General features: G+C 52.0%; 1 protein-coding gene and 1 long non-coding RNA gene across 4 annotated transcripts; one reads left to right on the forward strand and one right to left on the reverse strand.

Moving 5' to 3' along the window:
- Positions 1-1,648: 1,648 nt before the first annotated feature.
- On the reverse strand, positions 1,649-5,876 carry fkbp11 (FKBP prolyl isomerase 11). Its single transcript, XM_006629422.3, has 6 exons — positions 5,624-5,876; positions 5,347-5,409; positions 3,899-3,986; positions 2,784-2,817; positions 2,364-2,434; positions 1,649-1,894 (listed from the first exon to the last, which is right to left on the reverse strand). The coding sequence occupies exons 1-6, from the start codon at positions 5,735-5,737 to the stop codon at positions 1,680-1,682; spliced, it is 585 nt and encodes a 194-aa protein (XP_006629485.2). The 5' UTR covers positions 5,738-5,876; the 3' UTR covers positions 1,649-1,679.
- A 162-nt stretch (positions 5,877-6,038) lies between these two features.
- Positions 6,039-17,977, forward strand: LOC107077059 (uncharacterized). Of its 3 annotated transcripts, none has more exons than XR_011189118.1 (4): positions 6,039-6,111; positions 8,311-8,496; positions 10,522-13,489; positions 17,647-17,977. It is a non-coding gene; the product is annotated as an uncharacterized lncRNA (long non-coding RNA). The 3 variants fall into 3 exon arrangements; XR_011189116.1 differs by lacking the exon at positions 6,039-6,111 and adding an exon at positions 6,525-6,924; XR_011189115.1 differs by lacking the exon at positions 6,039-6,111 and having other exon boundaries at positions 7,615-8,496.

Genomic DNA, 17,977 nt, shown 5'->3' on the forward strand with positions numbered 1-17,977 from the left:
GTAACCAAAACCAGTATCATTGCTGTTTAAGATAATCACATGAAGTGAACATTACTGTAAAAAATGTCTTTTTTGAAGAATGTCTCCACTGTTAGGCACTTTGTTTCTTATTCTAGAAATAAGAATAAGAAACTGTTTATTGAAAGTAAATATTCAGTTGTTCACTTTAATTGTGCAGAATTAACACCTGAATAAGTATGATTCAAACTGAAATGAGATTAATGTTAATTAACAGCTCACTGTCGCCAATGATGCACATTTTGTTGCCGATTTGGAGGCAGAGACAGTGGAGTTGTTGCATTACAGTACAGTTGAAGTCTTGTGACACACCTCTGCTGCAGTGTTGCTCAGGATTCAGGGTGGCCAAACACAAAGAGGGCAGAGGCCAGCTCACAGGGAGATCACTCACCGCCAGGTGACACAGTCGCTCAGCTCACAGGGAGATCACTCACCGCCAGGTGACACAGTCGCTCAGCTCACAGGGAGATCACTCACTGACAGGTCACACAGTCGCTCAGCTCACAGGGAGATCACTCACCGCCAGGTCACACAGTCGCTCAGCTCACAGGGAGATCACTCACCGACAGGTAACAGTCTCTCAGCTCACAGGGAGATCACTCACCGCCAGGTCACACAGTCGCTCAGCTCACAGGGAGATCACTCACAGACATCACACATTCACTCAGCTCACAGGGAGATCACTCACCGACATCACACATTCACTCAGCTCACAGGGAGATCACTCGCCGACAGGTCACACAGTCGCTCAGCTCTCAGGGAGATCACTCACGGACAGGTCACACAGTCGCTCAGCTCACAGGGAGATTACTCGCCGCCAGGTCACACAGTCGCCCAGCTCACAGGGAGATCACTCACCGACAGGTAACAGTCTCTCAGCTCACAGGGAGATCACTCACCGACAGGTAACACAGTCGCTCAGCTCACAGGGAGCTCACTCACTGACAAGTACAGTAACACATTCGGTTTGGGACTTCAGCACTGGAGGCATGTGGCCCAACCACAGCCAGGCTCTTCTCAGGCAGGACAAGAGAGGCACTTCAGGACTAGTCAGCAGTTGGTGTGCCAATAGTATTACTACTGGTATGTGGCTTGAGTGACAATTTGAGACTTTGGACTAAGAGGCAGGTTAGACATGTCTGAATACAACTTTGCATTTTGCAGGGCCTTATTCTGGGTCACACATCTTCGGTCTTGGAGGACATGATACTGTAGGGTCTATTCAAATTGCTCACAGCTGAAGAAACTAGTTCATGTACATTTTTCACATATTTATCAGTCAAACTGTAAACCTGAAGGTACCAAAGCCCTCAACAGTAGCTGTGCACCACTGCTGTTGTATCTCCCTGGTTTCCTGTTAGCAAAAAATCATAATTTAGTGATTGTCGCTCCTGGTGCAAACCAAGGTGTTTGGTCCTTTTAGAATCATTCAGAAAAAATATTTTATTGCAGGGATGTTCCTACATTGTATCAGCAGTATTTGGGAGGGAAAATTGTCAAATTGTGTTCCCCTGTTGATGAACATGCCCCCCCACATAGCCACCCGACTTTCCATCCAGTGACAACAAGGGACTGTTTTCTGTACAACCATTCCTTAGAGCCTGTACACTCAATAAAGACACAAATGCTGTTTAAAATTAATAATGCTATGCCTGCATGTTTTATTTCTTTTTTATTTTGCCCTTCTTGTCTTTCATCTTCTTCTTGGAGGGCTGCTGGGCACTGGCCTTCCTGTAGAGGTACAGCCCAATGAGCCCGAACAGTGTGGGCACCAGCGCCAGGGACAGCAGGGGCAGCACATCGTTCACCAGCTTCTGATAGGGCGTCTGCCTGGCCAGAGACACCACCTCCACGTCGAACTGCAGGGCCGCATCACCTGGGCACAGGGCAGTGTGGGTTAGCAGGCGTCACCGTTAGCCTCACTCAGAGCACTGCTGTCAGACGATAGGCACCAGGCTCAGGTGGCAGCTGAGCAAGTTCACAGGCATGCACGAGCACACACTCAGGAACAAGGGCACTTGCTTTGATCACTGAAGCAACTTTTCACTGACCCCGTTTCAAAGCATTGCTGACGGTCCAGAAGCTGGAAAGGAAATGTTGGTGTAGGACACAGACTGTCTGGTGAACACTGGCAAACTCTGGCAGACATGCAAAGCAAACAGCAAACCGACTGGCAGGGGTGGCACGCAGCCTCAATGCCTCACTGATTACGGAATGGGACTCACGGACTGGCGGGTGTGCCAGAGGCTGTGACCCCATGCCCCAGGTAGAGGTCAGTACAGCTGGGTCTGCCCCCCCCCAAACCCCATCAGGCAGCCCCCCTCTCTGCTTGACAGCGGCCTTACCTGGGATGGTGGGAGGGAAGCCACGTTTTCCGTAGGCCAGATGAGCCGGAATAACAGCTTTGAGCTTCTGTCTGGAAGGGCAAACACACACTGAGCCCTGCGAGAAAACCTCTGAAGGCACTTTCAACACTACACTGAAATCAACAACACAGCTTTTTGACAAGCAGACCCTTGGTGCACTTACAATCATCAGACAATTAAGAATTTCTGATTATACCCGACTCTTTCCAGAGACCACAAGAGTCCTTCTCCTCGACCTAACTCATTAATACACAAATGTGCTGGAAACTTTCCTATGCAAATCCGCTACTTGGGTGGAGTATTTTGGGCAACACTGCAATCATTTCACCGACTAATCAGTGAGACACTGATGGTTTTAGGAGGAGACAAAGCAAACTCCAAAGGTCCACAGACACTCACCCAGCGCAGACTCCCAGCAGGCTCTGCTCCAGACCTGCATGAGGAAGACCAATCAGAAAAGCAGTTAATGGGGGATGAGGGGGGCGCATTTCTTACAGCACTTCTTAAACAAAACACTGGGATCCCTTAGCAGCTGTGCTTGAAAGAGGAGCTTTGAGTATTGATGCTCCAGTATAGGGCATCCCAATCTATTCCAGTGCAGGATTTGTGCACAACCTGTTCTAATTCACTCAAAGACGCAATTCTAGCTTCATGTGCTAGTTGCACCAAACACATGAACTGGAATATAATGGAAAGACCTGCATCTGACTGCCTGTGCTATGGGTGGCCAAAGACAGGAGTTATAGCCATTCAACTGTGATAAGTGGACAGCATGGTGGTTAGCACTGAAGCCCTGGGTTCAATTCTGGACCTGGGATGCTTTGTGCATGGAGTTTGCATTTGTGTGGGTTTCCTCCCTCAGTCCAGAGCCATGTTGGTAGGTTAACTGGCTTCTGGGAAAATTGGCCCTGGTGTGCGAGAGTGTGCGTGAGTCTTGTGATCGACTGGCGCTCTGTGCTAGCAGTGTGCTGGGAGAGACTCTGGCTCTCCCATGACCCTGAACTGGATAAAGTGGTTAGGAAATGGATGAATGGGTGGACTAAAGAAAGCGGTTACCTGGGAACTGAAGTCTAACATGCCACGGAGATGTCACCCAGGTGGGGAATGGTATAGCTGAGGTCATGTGGGATTGCCAGTAACGTGCGTGCCCTTTTCTGACCTGTATTAGCTCATCACTAGCAGCCCATGGCTACTTTCCCTAAGTCTGAAACAAGGAACCACCCGCGGACAGCCATGTCTAGAGAGAGGCTGCGGGTTCTGTCCATCCTGAAGGAGATCACATCAGCCCTGGATTAGTGCGATTCGACTGCATCCAGGATGGCCAGGAAGAAGGCTGCATGATGTGGCTCGGGCGGGGGGCCCCACGATCAGCGAACTCTGGTTTACACGGCTGGCGGAGCTGGTGTGGCCCATGTAATGGTATATGCTGAACGCAGCAGTTCATTTTTACCGGTGCCTACGATCAAGGGCTCCGAACCTATCGGACCTGCGATTCTGACCATTCGCTCGCTCACCTGGAATGACGGTCTTCTTTCCCAGCTCCACCACCAGCGGCTCCCGGGACAGAGAGCTGTCAAACAACTTGCCGTCCATCAGTCTCCCCTGGGCGTCCCGACGGCAGCGAGAGGCACAGAGAAGAGCAGAGAGCGCAGGGTCATACGGACGGGTACCGTGCCCCCTCCCCCTGCGCCAGTCTTGCCCGCCCGGCCCGCAGCTGGCTCGTGCATCGGGACCGATCTCGTCTGTACCCGCACCAGCTCGGAATTCCGGCGGCTACATGTTATTCCAGAGGTATTTCCCCACCAGGTACACCGCTCTGCCAAACCACTGGGGAACGGGGTTGTTCCTTAGGTGTGACCCATCCTCTCTGGAGGGGTAATTGGAGTCGCCCCACACATGGTTCAATCCCCTAGGACTGTAAATTAGTAGCAAACTAGGCCTTGCTGTGAAGCAATGTCACAGGAGACAGCTGGTGGGTGCACCGCTGAAAGCAATATCAGACCTGGCTAATGTGTCACTTCAAACAGCCACCTAGGAGCTACCCCAGTGATTTGTGTTTAGAGAACAACATCAACAGAGCGATTCGGTCAGCCAGCAACTCCTGACACGAGCACCTGTGGACAGGTAGCACGGCCTGCTGCAGTCATCGTCACTGGCCCCTTCACTATTCTATCATGGGGTTAGAGACCGTACAGAGCAAGAGTGCAACAGCCTTAAATTGTTACAGTTACCACTGTGCCAAGACAGCACTAATCCCCCAGGCATCTCTGGACTCTGGGATAATCAGGGAATTTGGATTGGACTTGTTTTCGGCCATTTAAGCTCTTCCAGAACACCAGCTTCCACCTTGAGTTCCCAACACCTTTTGCTGAGAAACCAGGGTGCTAGCCGGGAGCTGTGGATCGTTATACTGCCGGGAGAAACCGTGTTAAATTCACTCTACTGACATTAGCCTAACAGTTCGCACAGAACTGCATGTTATTTTTGGAAAGCTCCAGTGCCTGGGGTTTAATGCGGCCGCGGTGGTCTAACGTGCGAGGCTGGGCGAGTGAGAGCCCCCCGGACAGATCCAGATTTGCCCCTGGTCCTCCGTGGCGGGGTGGGGGGGGACAGTCTGGGGCCGTCCGTGCGTGGCGCCGTGTCCGCGCGGGCAGGGCGGCCGGCGTGGGCCGAGAGTGCTGACGTGTTGCTCCACCTCTGCACCCGGCAGCCTGCCTGCGCGAGCCCAACAGCGCCGGAGCGCCGGGGATTCTCCACGCCGCACGGCTCCGGCTCCCCCCACCCGCCCGAGTCAGAAACGTTCACACACGACCCGGCTGCGAACTTCCAGGGCGCAGCTGGCCGGCGGTCCCTGCGCGTCTGACAGGCGGGCGGGACGTGGACATGAACCGGCAGCTCAGACCGAAATCACAGGTCTTCCCGACGGCATGCCAGCGAGACTGCCGCTGCCGCTCGCTCTTACGGTGTAGTGGATGTGCAGGGTATCCCCCATCCCGGCCACCTCCGTGCACTCTTCGGGTCTCGCCTTGGGGGAGGAGAGACAACAAACACGCGTTAGAAAGGAGCCCCAGTACAGCTCGTGAGCAGACAGAACACAGACCACTCATGTGCAAAGCTGAGGGCACGTTCAGCTCGCCATCAGCAGGAACTGCCGTCGCTTCCTCTTCTGCGAGAGCAGAAGAGCTGCCCGGCTCGCTGGCGCCCCTCGCCCCCGCTCGCAGCCCCGACACGCGTCTCACCAGCGTCTCCACCAGGAGCTCGTCCACAGCCGGCTGCTCGTCGAGCTGCTCCCCCGAGGCTGCCGTGCAGACAGCGGCGAGCCAGACCAGGACGGTCCCAGCCTCGACTCTCATTCTCCGAGATCAGGCAGTCGGGCTGACAATAAGTTATATATAAATAAAAAAGTTTTTTTTTAAAAAAAAATCAGCCAGAGACGGGCAACGCCGGACTCCTGTCGCCGAAGTTAAAGATGATGTGTTACTCCCCTAATGCGCTGATAAGACCGGGGAGCTGGTAATTGGGATTCAGAGAGAAAAAAACGCCCCGAACACCTGGATGTCTCCAGAGTCCCCGCCTCGACGTTCCGCCAACATCCCAGAAGCCCCTCCCGATTCGGCCACGCTGGGAGCCGGGCTGCACGTCGCGCTCGGTCCGCCAGAGGGCGCGGCCCCGCACCACGTGGCTCCGGCAGGCAGGTCTGAGCGTTGTACAGCAGTAGAAACCGCAGGTACTTTTTTCAACTATCGCAATTAGAAGTACAGGCAGACTTGAAGTAAAATCCGTACTTTATAAACTGGAATACGTTATAAGTAATTTAGTTTTTTTTTTATAGAGGACCTTTTATACTTCATTGCTACTAGTTAACTTTGGGATTCATTTAAAATTGTTTGATTTAACGTTAGTACATATTTGTATATGTTAAATATAATCAAAACACCACACTTTATTTTTGAAATATTAAACCCAATTAGAATTAAGACCAAGCACAGCCTTCTCATTCATCTCTGTGAGAGCGAGGCTCAGACGGGTTTATTGTGCGGAATGAGACGCGCAGACCTCCCGCATGACAACCGGCAATTTCTGTGGGGACGACCAGTCACTTTGGGATACTCCGCACTTGAATTTACTAAAAGGTGTACTGGCAAAGTAGTCAACGTCTTGTCTATCGCAAATCTGATTCTTTCAAGTTAAGTCTTCAGATCTGCTGTCGCCGTCCTGGCTGGGCGGACCCGAACCCGTCCAGCACCCCCCTTTACGTGAAGTTCAGGTTTATTATATCCTGAAAAGAAAAGAAACAAAACACAGCGTTTGTCTCTGACACCTGAAAAATGCTTCACAGCGAAGCGTCTTCTCTTTTCAGCCTGGAATAAAACCTACTTGTTCCTCTGCAGCCTACGCCCGTTGACGCAGCTCCCTGCTTGAGCTTAGTTATTCAGAGTACTGTCAGAGAGAAGTAGTTGTTGCGTACCGTTTTGTTGGGACTCGCAGCCACTCAGTGCTAATAGACTCAAGATCTATCGGAAACCTAAAGTTTTGGAAGGTACGTGCCTGAAATGCGATCGACAAATTAGTTGACGAGTCAAACGTGTTTTGTGGACGGAACTCCTGCTGTTACGGCCTCTCCACCGCTGCGAGTCACGCCGAGTCCACCAGAGGGCGGTAGAGCTTTAATTATCACCACGGAGCCTCTTGTATGACTCCCTGTCCAGCATCTCTGTGAGCGGAAGAGCGGTCCTTAGTATCTGCCCACTCACACCTACCATGCACCACTGATGTCAGACCTCACTGACTGTACCGAAAGCACTGTTCATTACAGCAGTGTTACAGGTAGCCAGCAGTTTTATCACCCTGCAACTTGTAACTGGCAGCCCACTGAAGCTCAGCAGTGTGAGCCTGGTCAGTACCTGGATCGGAGACTCCTGGGAAAACTAAGGTTGCTGCTAGAAAAGGTGTTAGTGGGACCAGTAAGGGGCGCTCACCCTGTGGTCTGTGTGTCCTAGTGCCCCAGTATAGTGACAGGGACACTATCCTGTAAAAAAGGTTTGCAGACAGTCTGAGAGTTACTGTGTCTGTCAGAATGACACAGTATCTGTGGATTAGTCAGTGTGTCACAGTGTCTGAGGGTTAGTGTGTTACAGTGTCTGTGAGTTAGTCAGTGTGTCACAGTGTCTGTGGGTTAGTCACTGTGTCATAGTGTCTGTGGGTTAGTCAGTGTGTCACAGTGTGGGTTAGTGTGTCACTGTGTCTGTGAGTTAGTCAGTGTGTCACAGTGTCTATGGGCTAGTGTGTCACAGTGTCTGTGAGTTAGTCAGTGTGTCACAGTGTCTATGGGCTAGTGTGTCACAGTGTCTGTGAGTTAGTCAGTGTGTCACAGTGTCTATGGGCTAGTGTGTCACAGTGTCTGTGAGTTAGTCAGCGTGTCACAGTGTCACTGTGTCGCCTGTGTCCGCAGGTTCTGAAGGAGTCTGTCGGGGCCTGAGCAGGGTCAGGAGGCTTGTCTGGGGGGCACCAGCAGAGTGGGTCGCTGCAGTCGACACTGACTGCTGCTTCAAACAGGGAGGCTGGAGCGGCGACAGATGTGGCGAGAGTTTTAGAACACCAATCCCACCCACCAGCCATTTCCCAGAACAAAAGAAATAAACTAAAACCAAAGAAAGGCAAAATGCAGCAGTAAAGAAACGACAAAGAAACAAGACCCCGAAACATAAATCCTCCTAGAAGTCTTTGAAGGCTCATCCTCCCCCGCATCCCCCCGCCTCAGCGCCAGTGGTCTCTCCCGTGCCAACAGGACGCATTCAGAAGGCCTTGGGGGTCGGCCCATGAAGATGGCAGATGGGGGTGTGTTGGGATTGATTGGAAGGAGAGAGGCGAGTGTGTAACAGGACTGTTGATGTGGTTTTTTGTCTCCCTGTGCTTTTGCTTGCAGACGACTCTTCGGCGGAGCTCTTCGGCGACAGGGAGATTAAATCCTGTTTTCTGAGGAATGTGAAATTACAGAGGCCGTGAGACCTCTGTGAGCTCCACCAGTCCCTTTGCGAAGTGACGTGATGCAGGAGTGTCTGACTGCCCTTTCATCAGCCCTCGACTGGCCAGCTGAGCCAGTGCTGAGCAGGTGCTCTTTGGGAAGGAATGGGGTTAGAGCTGGGGTAGGGAAGGGGTTAGAGAAGGGGTAGGTAGATGTTAGAGCTGGGGTAGGGAAGGGGTTAGAGGTGGGGTAGGGTTGGGGTTAGAGCTGGGGTAGGGTTGGGGTTAGAGAAGGGGTAGGTAGATGTTAGAGCTGGGGTAGGGAAGGGGTTAGAGGTGGGGTAGGGTTGGGGTTAGAGGTGGAGTAGGGTTGGGGTTAGAGCTGGGGTAGGGATGGGGTTAGAGCTGGGGTAGGGTTGGGGTTAGAGCTGGGGTAGGGTTGGGGTTAGAGCTGGGGTAGGGATGGGGTTAGAGCTGGGGTAGGGTTGGGGTTAGAGCTGGGGTAGGGTTGGGGTTAGAGCTGGGGTAGGGTTGGGGTTAGAGAAGGGGTAGGTAGATGTTAGAGCTGGGGTAGGGAAGGGGTTAGAGGTGGGGTAGGGTTGGGGTTAGAGGTGGAGTAGGGTTGGGGTTAGAGCTGGGGTAGGGTTGGGGTTAGAGCTGGGGTAGGGTTGGGGTTAGAGAAGGGGTAGGTAGATGTTAGAGCTGGGGTAGGGATGGGGTTAGAGCTGGGGTAGGGTTGGGGTTAGAGCTGGGGTAGGGTTGGGGTTAGAGAAGGGGTAGGGATAGGGTTAGAGGTGGAGTAGGGTTGGGGTTAGAGCTGGGGTAGGTAGATGTTAGAGCTGGGGTAGGGAAGGGGTTAGAGCTGGGGTAGGGATAGGGTTAGAGGTGGAGTAGGGTTGGGGTTAGAGCTGGGGTAGGTAGATGTTAGAGCTGGGGTAGGGTTGGGGTTAGAGCTGGGGTAGGGTTGGGGTTAGAGAAGGGGTAGGGATAGGGTTAGAGGTGGAGTAGGGTTGGGGTTAGAGCTGGGGTAGGTAGATGTTAGAGCTGGGGTAGGGAAGGGGTTAGAGCTGGGGTAGGGTTGGGGTTAGAGCTGGGGTAGGGATAGGGTTAGAGGTGGAGTAGGGTTGGGGTTAGAGCTGGGGTAGGTAGATGTTAGAGCTGGGGTAGGGAAGGGGTTAGAGCTGGGGTAGGGTTGGGGTTAGAGCTGGGGTAGGGAATGGGGTTAGAGCTGGGGTAGGGAATGGGGTTAGAGCTGGGGTAGGTAGATGTTAGAGCTGGGGTAGGGTTGGGGTTAGAAATGGGGTAGGGATGGGGTTAGAGCTGGGGTAGGGAAGGGGTTAGAGGTGGAGTAGGGTTGGGGTTAGAGGTGGGGTAGGGAATGGGGTTAGAGGTGGGGTAGGGTTGGGGTTAGAGGTGGAGTAGGGTTGGGGTTAGAGGTGGGGTAGGGAAGGGGTTAGAAATGGGGTAGGGATGGGGTTAGAGGTGGAGTAGGGAAGGGGTTAGAGGTGGAGTAGGGTTGGGGTTAGAGCTGGGGTAGGGAAGGGGTTAGAGCTGGGGTAGGGTTGGGGTTAGAGGTGGAGTAGGGTTGGGGTTAGAGCTGGGGTAGGGTTGGGGTTAGAGGTGGGGTAGGGAAGGGGTTAGAGCTGGGGTAGGGAAGGGGTTAGCTTTAGTTTTATGTTTTGGGTTTGGAGTAAAGGCTCAGATTGTGGTTGTGGTCAGAGTTGGGGTTTGTATGAGGGCTAGATGTAGTCTTAGGGTAGGGTTTGTGATAGGGGGACTGTTAAAGTTGCTGTTATTTTTAAGGTGACAGAGTGGCTTGGTTTGAGAGTAGGCATCAGGGTCAGTGGGGTGGATACTCCTGTTGTTCAGAAACAAGCAGGTGAAGGACTGAAGTGTTCTGATGGGCAGCTTGTAGTGTACATTACCTTCTGTCATACCTCAGGTGCACAGCAAGGGGCGCCACTCAAAACCACATCACGCTCAACAGCACCTCACCTGGTAAAACCCAGCTCTTCGCAACTGACCTCAGATTCAGGGAGTTTTTTTACAGACATATCTTTATGCCAGTCTTGCCGAGCGTCCAGTTTTTCAGTATGCAAGTCTAGCGAGGAACAGCATTGCGACAGTTGGTGATGGAGAGATTTCTGAAATTTTGTTCTGATTTGATTTGAAGCCAGATGCTGTGAAGTCAGAGCCATAACTATCCTGAGGCAAAACCCCCAGAGTCCTAAACTGCTCCTACGTACCACTGCCGCCTCTCTTTCCTTCCCCTACGTGAGGCCCTCCTCTAAGTAATTACAACCTCGTCTTCCTGCTAACGAGGCAGAGCAATTAGAGCTGTGTAGAGAGCAGTTAAGGCTGAGACACTCCGGCCACACTGTTGCACCCAGGACCGGAGATGCCGTGAGAAAGAGAGCAGTAGCCCAGCGCACAGCACTAACACAGCTGTCCGAGTGGTCTTCTCTGTAAGCCAGATCACTTGCATCAGTGGCCAGTAGGCGGAGGTGTTGCCCAGTTAGGGTGGACCTGAGCTCAATCAGTTGTGACTGCTGCAGAGTGCACACTAATGGGCAATCCAAGACTGGGGAATAATTATCTCGTGAAAATGAGTAAGCTCACACTAAGTAAAGGTTAAATATTTTCTTCAGAAAGGATATTGGATGCACGATGAGAAGAAGAAGAGACCCAATCAGTGAATGAATCAATGGACTGTGTATCGCCTCTGAAAGTCCTGATTGAGAGGTGATCAGGGATCTGACAGAGCGTGTGTGTGTGTGGGGGGGGGTACATGGGCGGGGGGGCTGGCAAGGAGGCAAGTGGAGGAGCATCTGTATGTAAGTGTGGGTCCCGTCGTCAGCTGTTCTCAGTGTTGCAGCAGCTAGGAACACTGGAGTCACTGGAGTCCACACACACTAAAGGGCAGGGGGCAGTGTTGCACACACACAGACAGACAGGGGGCAGAGGAGTGCATACACTGACAGACAGAGGGCAGTGTTGTACACACACAGACAGACGGGGCAGAGGAGTGCATACACTGACAGACAGGGCAGTGTTGTACACACACAGACAGACGGGGCAGAGGAGTGCATACACAGACAGGGCAGTGTTGTACACACACAGACGCACAGGGGGCAGAGGAGTGCATACACTGACAGACAGGGCAGTGTTGTACACACACAGACAGACAGGGGGCAGAGGAGTGCATACACAGACAGGGCAGTGTTGTACACACACAGACGCACAGGGGGCAGAGGAGTGCATGCACTGACAGACAGGGCAGTGTTGTACACACACAGACAGACAGGGGGCAGAGGAGTGCATACACTGACAGACAGGGCAGTGTTGTACACACACAGACAGACAGGGGGCAGAGGAGTGCATACACTGACAGACAGGGCAGTGTTGTACACACACAGACACACAGGGGGCAGAGGAGTGCATACACTGACAGACAGGGCAGTGTTGTACACACACAGACAGACAGGGGGCAGAGGAGTGCATACACTGACAGACAGGGCAGTGTTGTACACACACAGACGCACAGGGGGCAGAGGAGTGCATACACTGACAGACAGGGCAGTGTTGTACACACACAGACAGACGGGGCAGAGGAGTGCATACACTGACAGACAGGGCAGTGTTGTACACACAGACAGACGATATACACATAGGCAGTGAAGTACACATACTGATAGGCAGCAATGTTGTACTCAAACTGACAGACAGGAGGCAATTGATTACACACACTGACAGTCTTACAGTCTGACAGACTAACATGCCTTAGTGTTGGGACACTAGTGTGTCCTCCTGTATCTTCATATATACATTCCTGACTAATTATCATGTAGAATATCCTCTTTAAATTTGGTGGCTTTGCTGTCTACTGACATATCCCGCTCTGTACACTGTGCAGTAGTGTAGATGTTAATATACCTGATCAGGCGATAGCCAGATCAATTATCTGCAGTCTGGGGGACTCTGGGACAGGAGGAATAGCTGTGTGTTCCACTCAGCCATTCTCCCTCGAACTCCAGTGAGTAAACATTTTTTCGGCTGTATGTCAGTCCTTGACTGTGTGCCCACTGTCGCTGTAAAATAGCAGCAAATAATTAAAACCAAAAGCTGGATTGTTAAAAAAACTTTTTTAAGAATCTTTTTTTCAGCGTTTGATAGAGCTCAGACAATGTGTCATTAATTTAAAAATCTTCTTCCAGCTGCTGTTTCCTATTCCCAGCTCCAGTGACACTGAGGCTGAGAACAGGTCACGCTGACAGCATGCAGGATTTCAGACTGCAAACACGGACAGGCAGAGAGATACAGACAGACAGGCAGAGAGACACAGACAGACAGAGAGATACAGACAGGCATAGAGACACAGACAGACAGAGAGATACAGACAGACAGGCAGAGAGATACAGACAGACAGGCATGCAGGTACATGGACAGGCAGAGAGATACAGACAGACAGACAGACAGGCAGAGAGATACAGACAGACAGATATGCAGGTACACAGACAGGCAGAGAGATACAGGCAGACAGACATGCAGGTACACAGGCAGAGAGATACAGACAGACATGCAGGTACACAGGCAGAGAGATACAGACAGACATGCAGGTACACAGGCAGAGAGATACAGACAGACAGACACACAGGTACACAGACAAGCAGAGAGAGACAGAGCTATACAGACAGGCACAGACAGAGACTAAACGATGGAGAGACACAGATAGATGGGCTCAAAGACAGAGAAACACAAAGGCAGACAAAAAGACACGCAGACACACCGGCAGACCAACACCCAGGATGAAGTCCAAGCAGTCATTCGTCCCACCCATCTCTTGGTTTTTAGTAGGTTATTGCTCTGATTTTCTCCTTCCTCTGAATCTTAAGAGAAGCCAGACACTTTCCACAGCACGGCTCTGCTCCTGGTGTCCTCTGGTAGGTACTTCCTGAAGACACCTGCTGGGATGATGTGGCCGGTTCCTTCAAGGATTGAGTCCCTCTTGTAGACTCTTGTAGTCTTCTCTGTTCCAGTGTTAAAAGTCCAGCACAAGGAGAGACACGGTGGCGCTCACCTGGTCCCTTTGCTGACATGCCCAGAGCAGACAGGCTGCAGTGTGGGACTGGACCGGAGAGCAGGTATGTATGACACTGCAGGGACACTTTTCCCCTTAACCTTGTTATGGAGCTGAGTGTTGTCAGCTGCACTGTGCAACATCCTGACACTTATTTGACACTTCAGGGGAAAACTGAGGGAAATTTCCCAGATGGGGTTTTTCTAGTGCCTGGCTGCTGATCACTCCCTGGCCATGGGAATCACAGCAATCTTGTGACAGCATGTGATTTCCTGAACATCTCGGCCGGGAAACGACTATGTTCTAGGCAAACAATGGGCAGAAAATCGCTCTGCTCCTGCGGCGGTCCCAGGAGAGTCGGGGATGATGTTGTCTGGGCGATGAGCTGCGATGAGGTTGCGGGTTGCGGCGACGAGCCTTGGGGGTCGTTAATTGTCCTGAGGTTGCCCCCCCCCACCACTTCCCCCCTCCCCAGGCCAGCTCACTCTGACCCCACTGTAGCTCGGCAGAGCCACAGATAGCACAGCCATTACTCACATCACGCCCCCTTCCCAACACATTCCCAACATTGATTCATCAGCATTCCAATAACTGTCTGGGAAAGCCCGGAGAGTGTGGAGCAACATGAGCAGTAGGATCAGTAATAAGAGTGATGCCTGTCTGTCCAGTACCTGAAGTATCAGTAGTAGTAGCAATTGTATTTATCCCAGCGGTACAGTGTTGGGGTTAGGTTCAGTATTAGCACTAGGGTCAGGGTCGGTGTTGGCACTAGGGTCAGTGTTGGCACTAGGGTTTGGGTCAGTATTAGCATTAGGGTCAGGGTCAGTGTTGGCGCTAGGGTCAGTGTTGGCACTAGGGTCAGAGTCATTGTTGGCGCTAGGGTCAGTGTTGGCACTAGGGTTTGGGTCAGTATTAGCATTAGGGTCAGGGACAGTGTTGGCGCTAGGGTCAGTGTTGGCACTAGGGTCAGTATTAGCACTAGGGTCAGTGTTGGCACTAGGGTTTGGGTCAGTATTAGCATTAGGGTCAGGGTCAGTGTTGGCGCTAGGGTCAGTGTTGGCACTAGGGTCAGGGTCAGTGTTGGCGCTAGGGTCAGTGTTGGCACTAGGGTCAGGGTCAGTGTTGGCACTAGGGTCAGTATTAGCACTAGGGTCAGTGTTGGCACTAGGGTCAGTGTTGGCACTAGGGTTTGGGTCAGTATTAGCATTAGGGTCAGGGACAGTGTTGGCGCTAGGGTCAGTGTTGGCACTAGGGTCAGTATTAGCACTAGGGTCAGTGTTGGCACTAGGGTTTGGGTCAGTATTAGCATTAGGGTCAGGGTCAGTGTTGGCGCTAGGGTCAGTGTTGGCACTAGGGTCAGGGTCAGTGTTGGCGCTAGGGTCAGTGTTGGCACTAGGGTCAGGGTCAGTGTTGGCACTAGGGTCAGTATTAGCACTAGGGTCAGTGTTGGCACTAGGGTCAGTGTTGGCACTAGGGTTTGGGTCAGTATTAGCATTAGGGTCAGGGTCAGTGTTGGCGCTAGGGTCAGTGTTGGCACTAGGGTCAGAGTCATTGTTGGCGCTAGGGTCAGTGTTGGCACTAGGGTTTGGGTCAGTATTAGCATTAGGGTCAGGGACAGTGTTGGCGCTAGGGTCAGTGTTGGCACTAGGGTCAGTATTAGCACTAGGGTCAGTGTTGGCACTAGGGTTTGGGTCAGTATTAGCATTAGGGTCAGGGTCAGTGTTGGCGCTAGGGTCAGTGTTGGCACTAGGGTCAGGGTCAGTGTTGGCGCTAGGGTCAGTGTTGGCACTAGGGTCAGGGTCAGTGTTGGCACTAGGGTCAGTATTAGCACTAGGGTCAGTGTTGGCACTAGGGTCAGTGTTGGCACTAGGGTTTGGGTCAGTATTAGCATTAGGGTCAGGGACAGTGTTGGCGCTAGGGTCAGTGTTGGCACTAGGGTCAGTATTAGCACTAGGGTCAGTGTTGGCACTAGGGTTTGGGTCAGTATTAGCATTAGGGTCAGGGTCAGTGTTGGCGCTAGGGTCAGTGTTGGCACTAGGGTCAGGGTCAGTGTTGGCGCTAGGGTCAGTGTTGGCACTAGGGTCAGGGTCAGTGTTGGCACTAGGGTCAGTATTAGCACTAGGGTCAGTGTTGGCACTAGGGTCAGTGTTGGCACTAGGGTTTGGGTCAGTATTAGCATTAGGGTCAGGGTCAGTGTTGGCGCTAGGGTCAGTGTTGGCACTAGGGTCAGAGTCATTGTTGGCGCTAGGGTCAGTGTTGGCACTAGGGTTTGGGTCAGTATTAGCATTAGGGTCAGGGACAGTGTTGGCGCTAGGGTCAGTGTTGGCACTAGGGTCAGTATTAGCACTAGGGTCAGTGTTGGCACTAGGGTTTGGGTCAGTATTAGCATTAGGGTCAGGGTCAGTGTTGGCGCTAGGGTCAGTGTTGGCACTAGGGTCAGGGTCAGTGTTGGCGCTAGGGTCAGTGTTGGCACTAGGGTCAGGGTCAGTGTTGGCACTAGGGTCAGTATTAGCACTAGGGTCAGTGTTGGCACTAGGGTCAGTGTTGGCACTAGGGTTTGGGTCAGTATTAGCATTAGGGTCAGGGACAGTGTTGGCGCTAGGGTCAGTGTTGGCACTAGGGTCAGTATTAGCACTAGGGTCAGTGTTGGCACTAGGGTTTGGGTCAGTATTAGCATTAGGGTCAGGGTCAGTGTTGGCGCTAGGGTCAGTGTTGGCACTAGGGTCAGGGTCAGTGTTGGCGCTAGGGTCAGTGTTGGCACTAGGGTCAGGGTCAGTGTTGGCACTAGGGTCAGTATTAGCACTAGGGTCAGTGTTGGCACTAGGGTCAGTGTTGGCACTAGGGTTTGGGTCAGTATTAGCATTAGGGTCAGGGTCAGTGTTGGCGCTAGGGTCAGTGTTGGCACTAGGGTCAGGGTCAGTGTTGGCGCTAGGGTCAGTGTTGGCACTAGGGTCAGGGTCAGTGTTGGCGCTAGGGTCAGTGTTGGCACTAGGGTTTGGGTCAGTATTAGCATTAGGGTCAGTGTTGGCACTAGGGTCAGGGTCAGTATAGGTGCTAGGGTCAGTGTTGGCTGATAGCACTCCTCTGGACCTGTTTTTTGATTGGAGACATTTTCTCTGTTTTCCTTCTTTTGGATTATTCTCTTGATCTGTTCCTCTGTCTGTTTCACTTGTTTTCTCTCCATCTCTCTCTTTTTCCATTTTAGTCTCAATCTCACAGTTCTTCCTTTCTATCTCTTCCTCTTCCTCCACCTGCCCCACTCTTTCTGTCTCACTCTCCTATTCCACCTCCCTCTCTCTCCCTCTGTCACTCTCTCACTCTATTTTCGTCACCAGTGGCTTGATTAGGTCCAGGCGGCCCGCTCTCTGCTGCTGCTGAGGGACCGTTGCATAACATCCAGCACAGTTTGAAAAACGTACAGTTCAGGAGGGGATCGTACTGTCCCAGACAGCCCCTAGAATCTCTGTCTCTTGCATGTCTGGCTATCAGCAGTACCTGTGTGTGGGTGTGCGGGAATTAGTCTGTCCGTCCATCTGCAGGCCAGGTGTAGCCAAGAGCTCATTATTTTCAGTGGATCTCTGTTTGTTCTCCTCTCTGTCTCTCTCTGATAGTAAAGGAGGAGGGGAATACTGGGGGCGGTGGGGGGGGGGGGTCCCTTCTTGGGTCCAGCCAGTCTCCCATCTGCTTGAGGTCGCTGCCCTGGGGCTCGGCTCTCCCGGCCTCTGTCTGCCTCCCTGCCTCCCAGCTGTCCCCCCGGCAACAGGACTGGCACATCGTCCAGCCTCACCCAGGACACACACAGACGCACACAGGCATTTCAGCACGCACAAAGAGACACATCACCTCTCTCTTGATCTGTTAAGGATTTCAAGCATGCACCTCGTCCAGTCAAAATATCCCCAAAAGGATCATTTTGGACCTGGGCAGAGTGTCGGATAACTCCCAATTATTCAATTAACAATTCGATAAATTAAGGCAATTAACGAAATGCAGAAAGCAGGGTCCCTGTGTGAATTTGGAGGTTTTTGAGCGGATCGCGGGAGGTGGTGGTGGTGGGGGTCCCAGAATTTTGAGACAATCCCTGGATCACAGCAAAGAGCTCTTTAACACAGCATGTGGTGTCTGGTACGCGATCCTAGATTTATCATTCCCACCCCAACAACAAAATCTAGAATAGGCCTGTTTTTCCAATCTTTCTTCGCTTGCTGTGTTTTGTCGTAGGTACGGCCTGCGCCCTGTGCTCGCCAGGGACAGATGGGTCATTGAAGCGCAGGCATCAGCGCTCAGATGATTCCAGTTATTACTGCTGGCGTTTCCCTCCCCTGATGTCCTGATTTGTTTACTGGAAGCAGATTGCATTACCCTCCTGACTGAAATGGCTGTCAGGGTTCCCCACAGAGCGATCTAGCTCTCTATTTCAAAGTGTTGTGTGCGATAAAGGACAGGAGTTTGAAAATTAGTCTGGAATCTGTTTTTTTTATTTTCCTCATTTGGTAAATATGTATCTGATTGTGTCATTTAATGCATTGCTGAATGTCATTATTGCCCAGTC

The sequence above is a fragment of the Lepisosteus oculatus genome, chromosome 1 (genome assembly GCF_040954835.1).
Source record: "Lepisosteus oculatus isolate fLepOcu1 chromosome 1, fLepOcu1.hap2, whole genome shotgun sequence".
Lineage (NCBI taxonomy): Eukaryota > Metazoa > Chordata > Actinopteri > Semionotiformes > Lepisosteidae > Lepisosteus > Lepisosteus oculatus.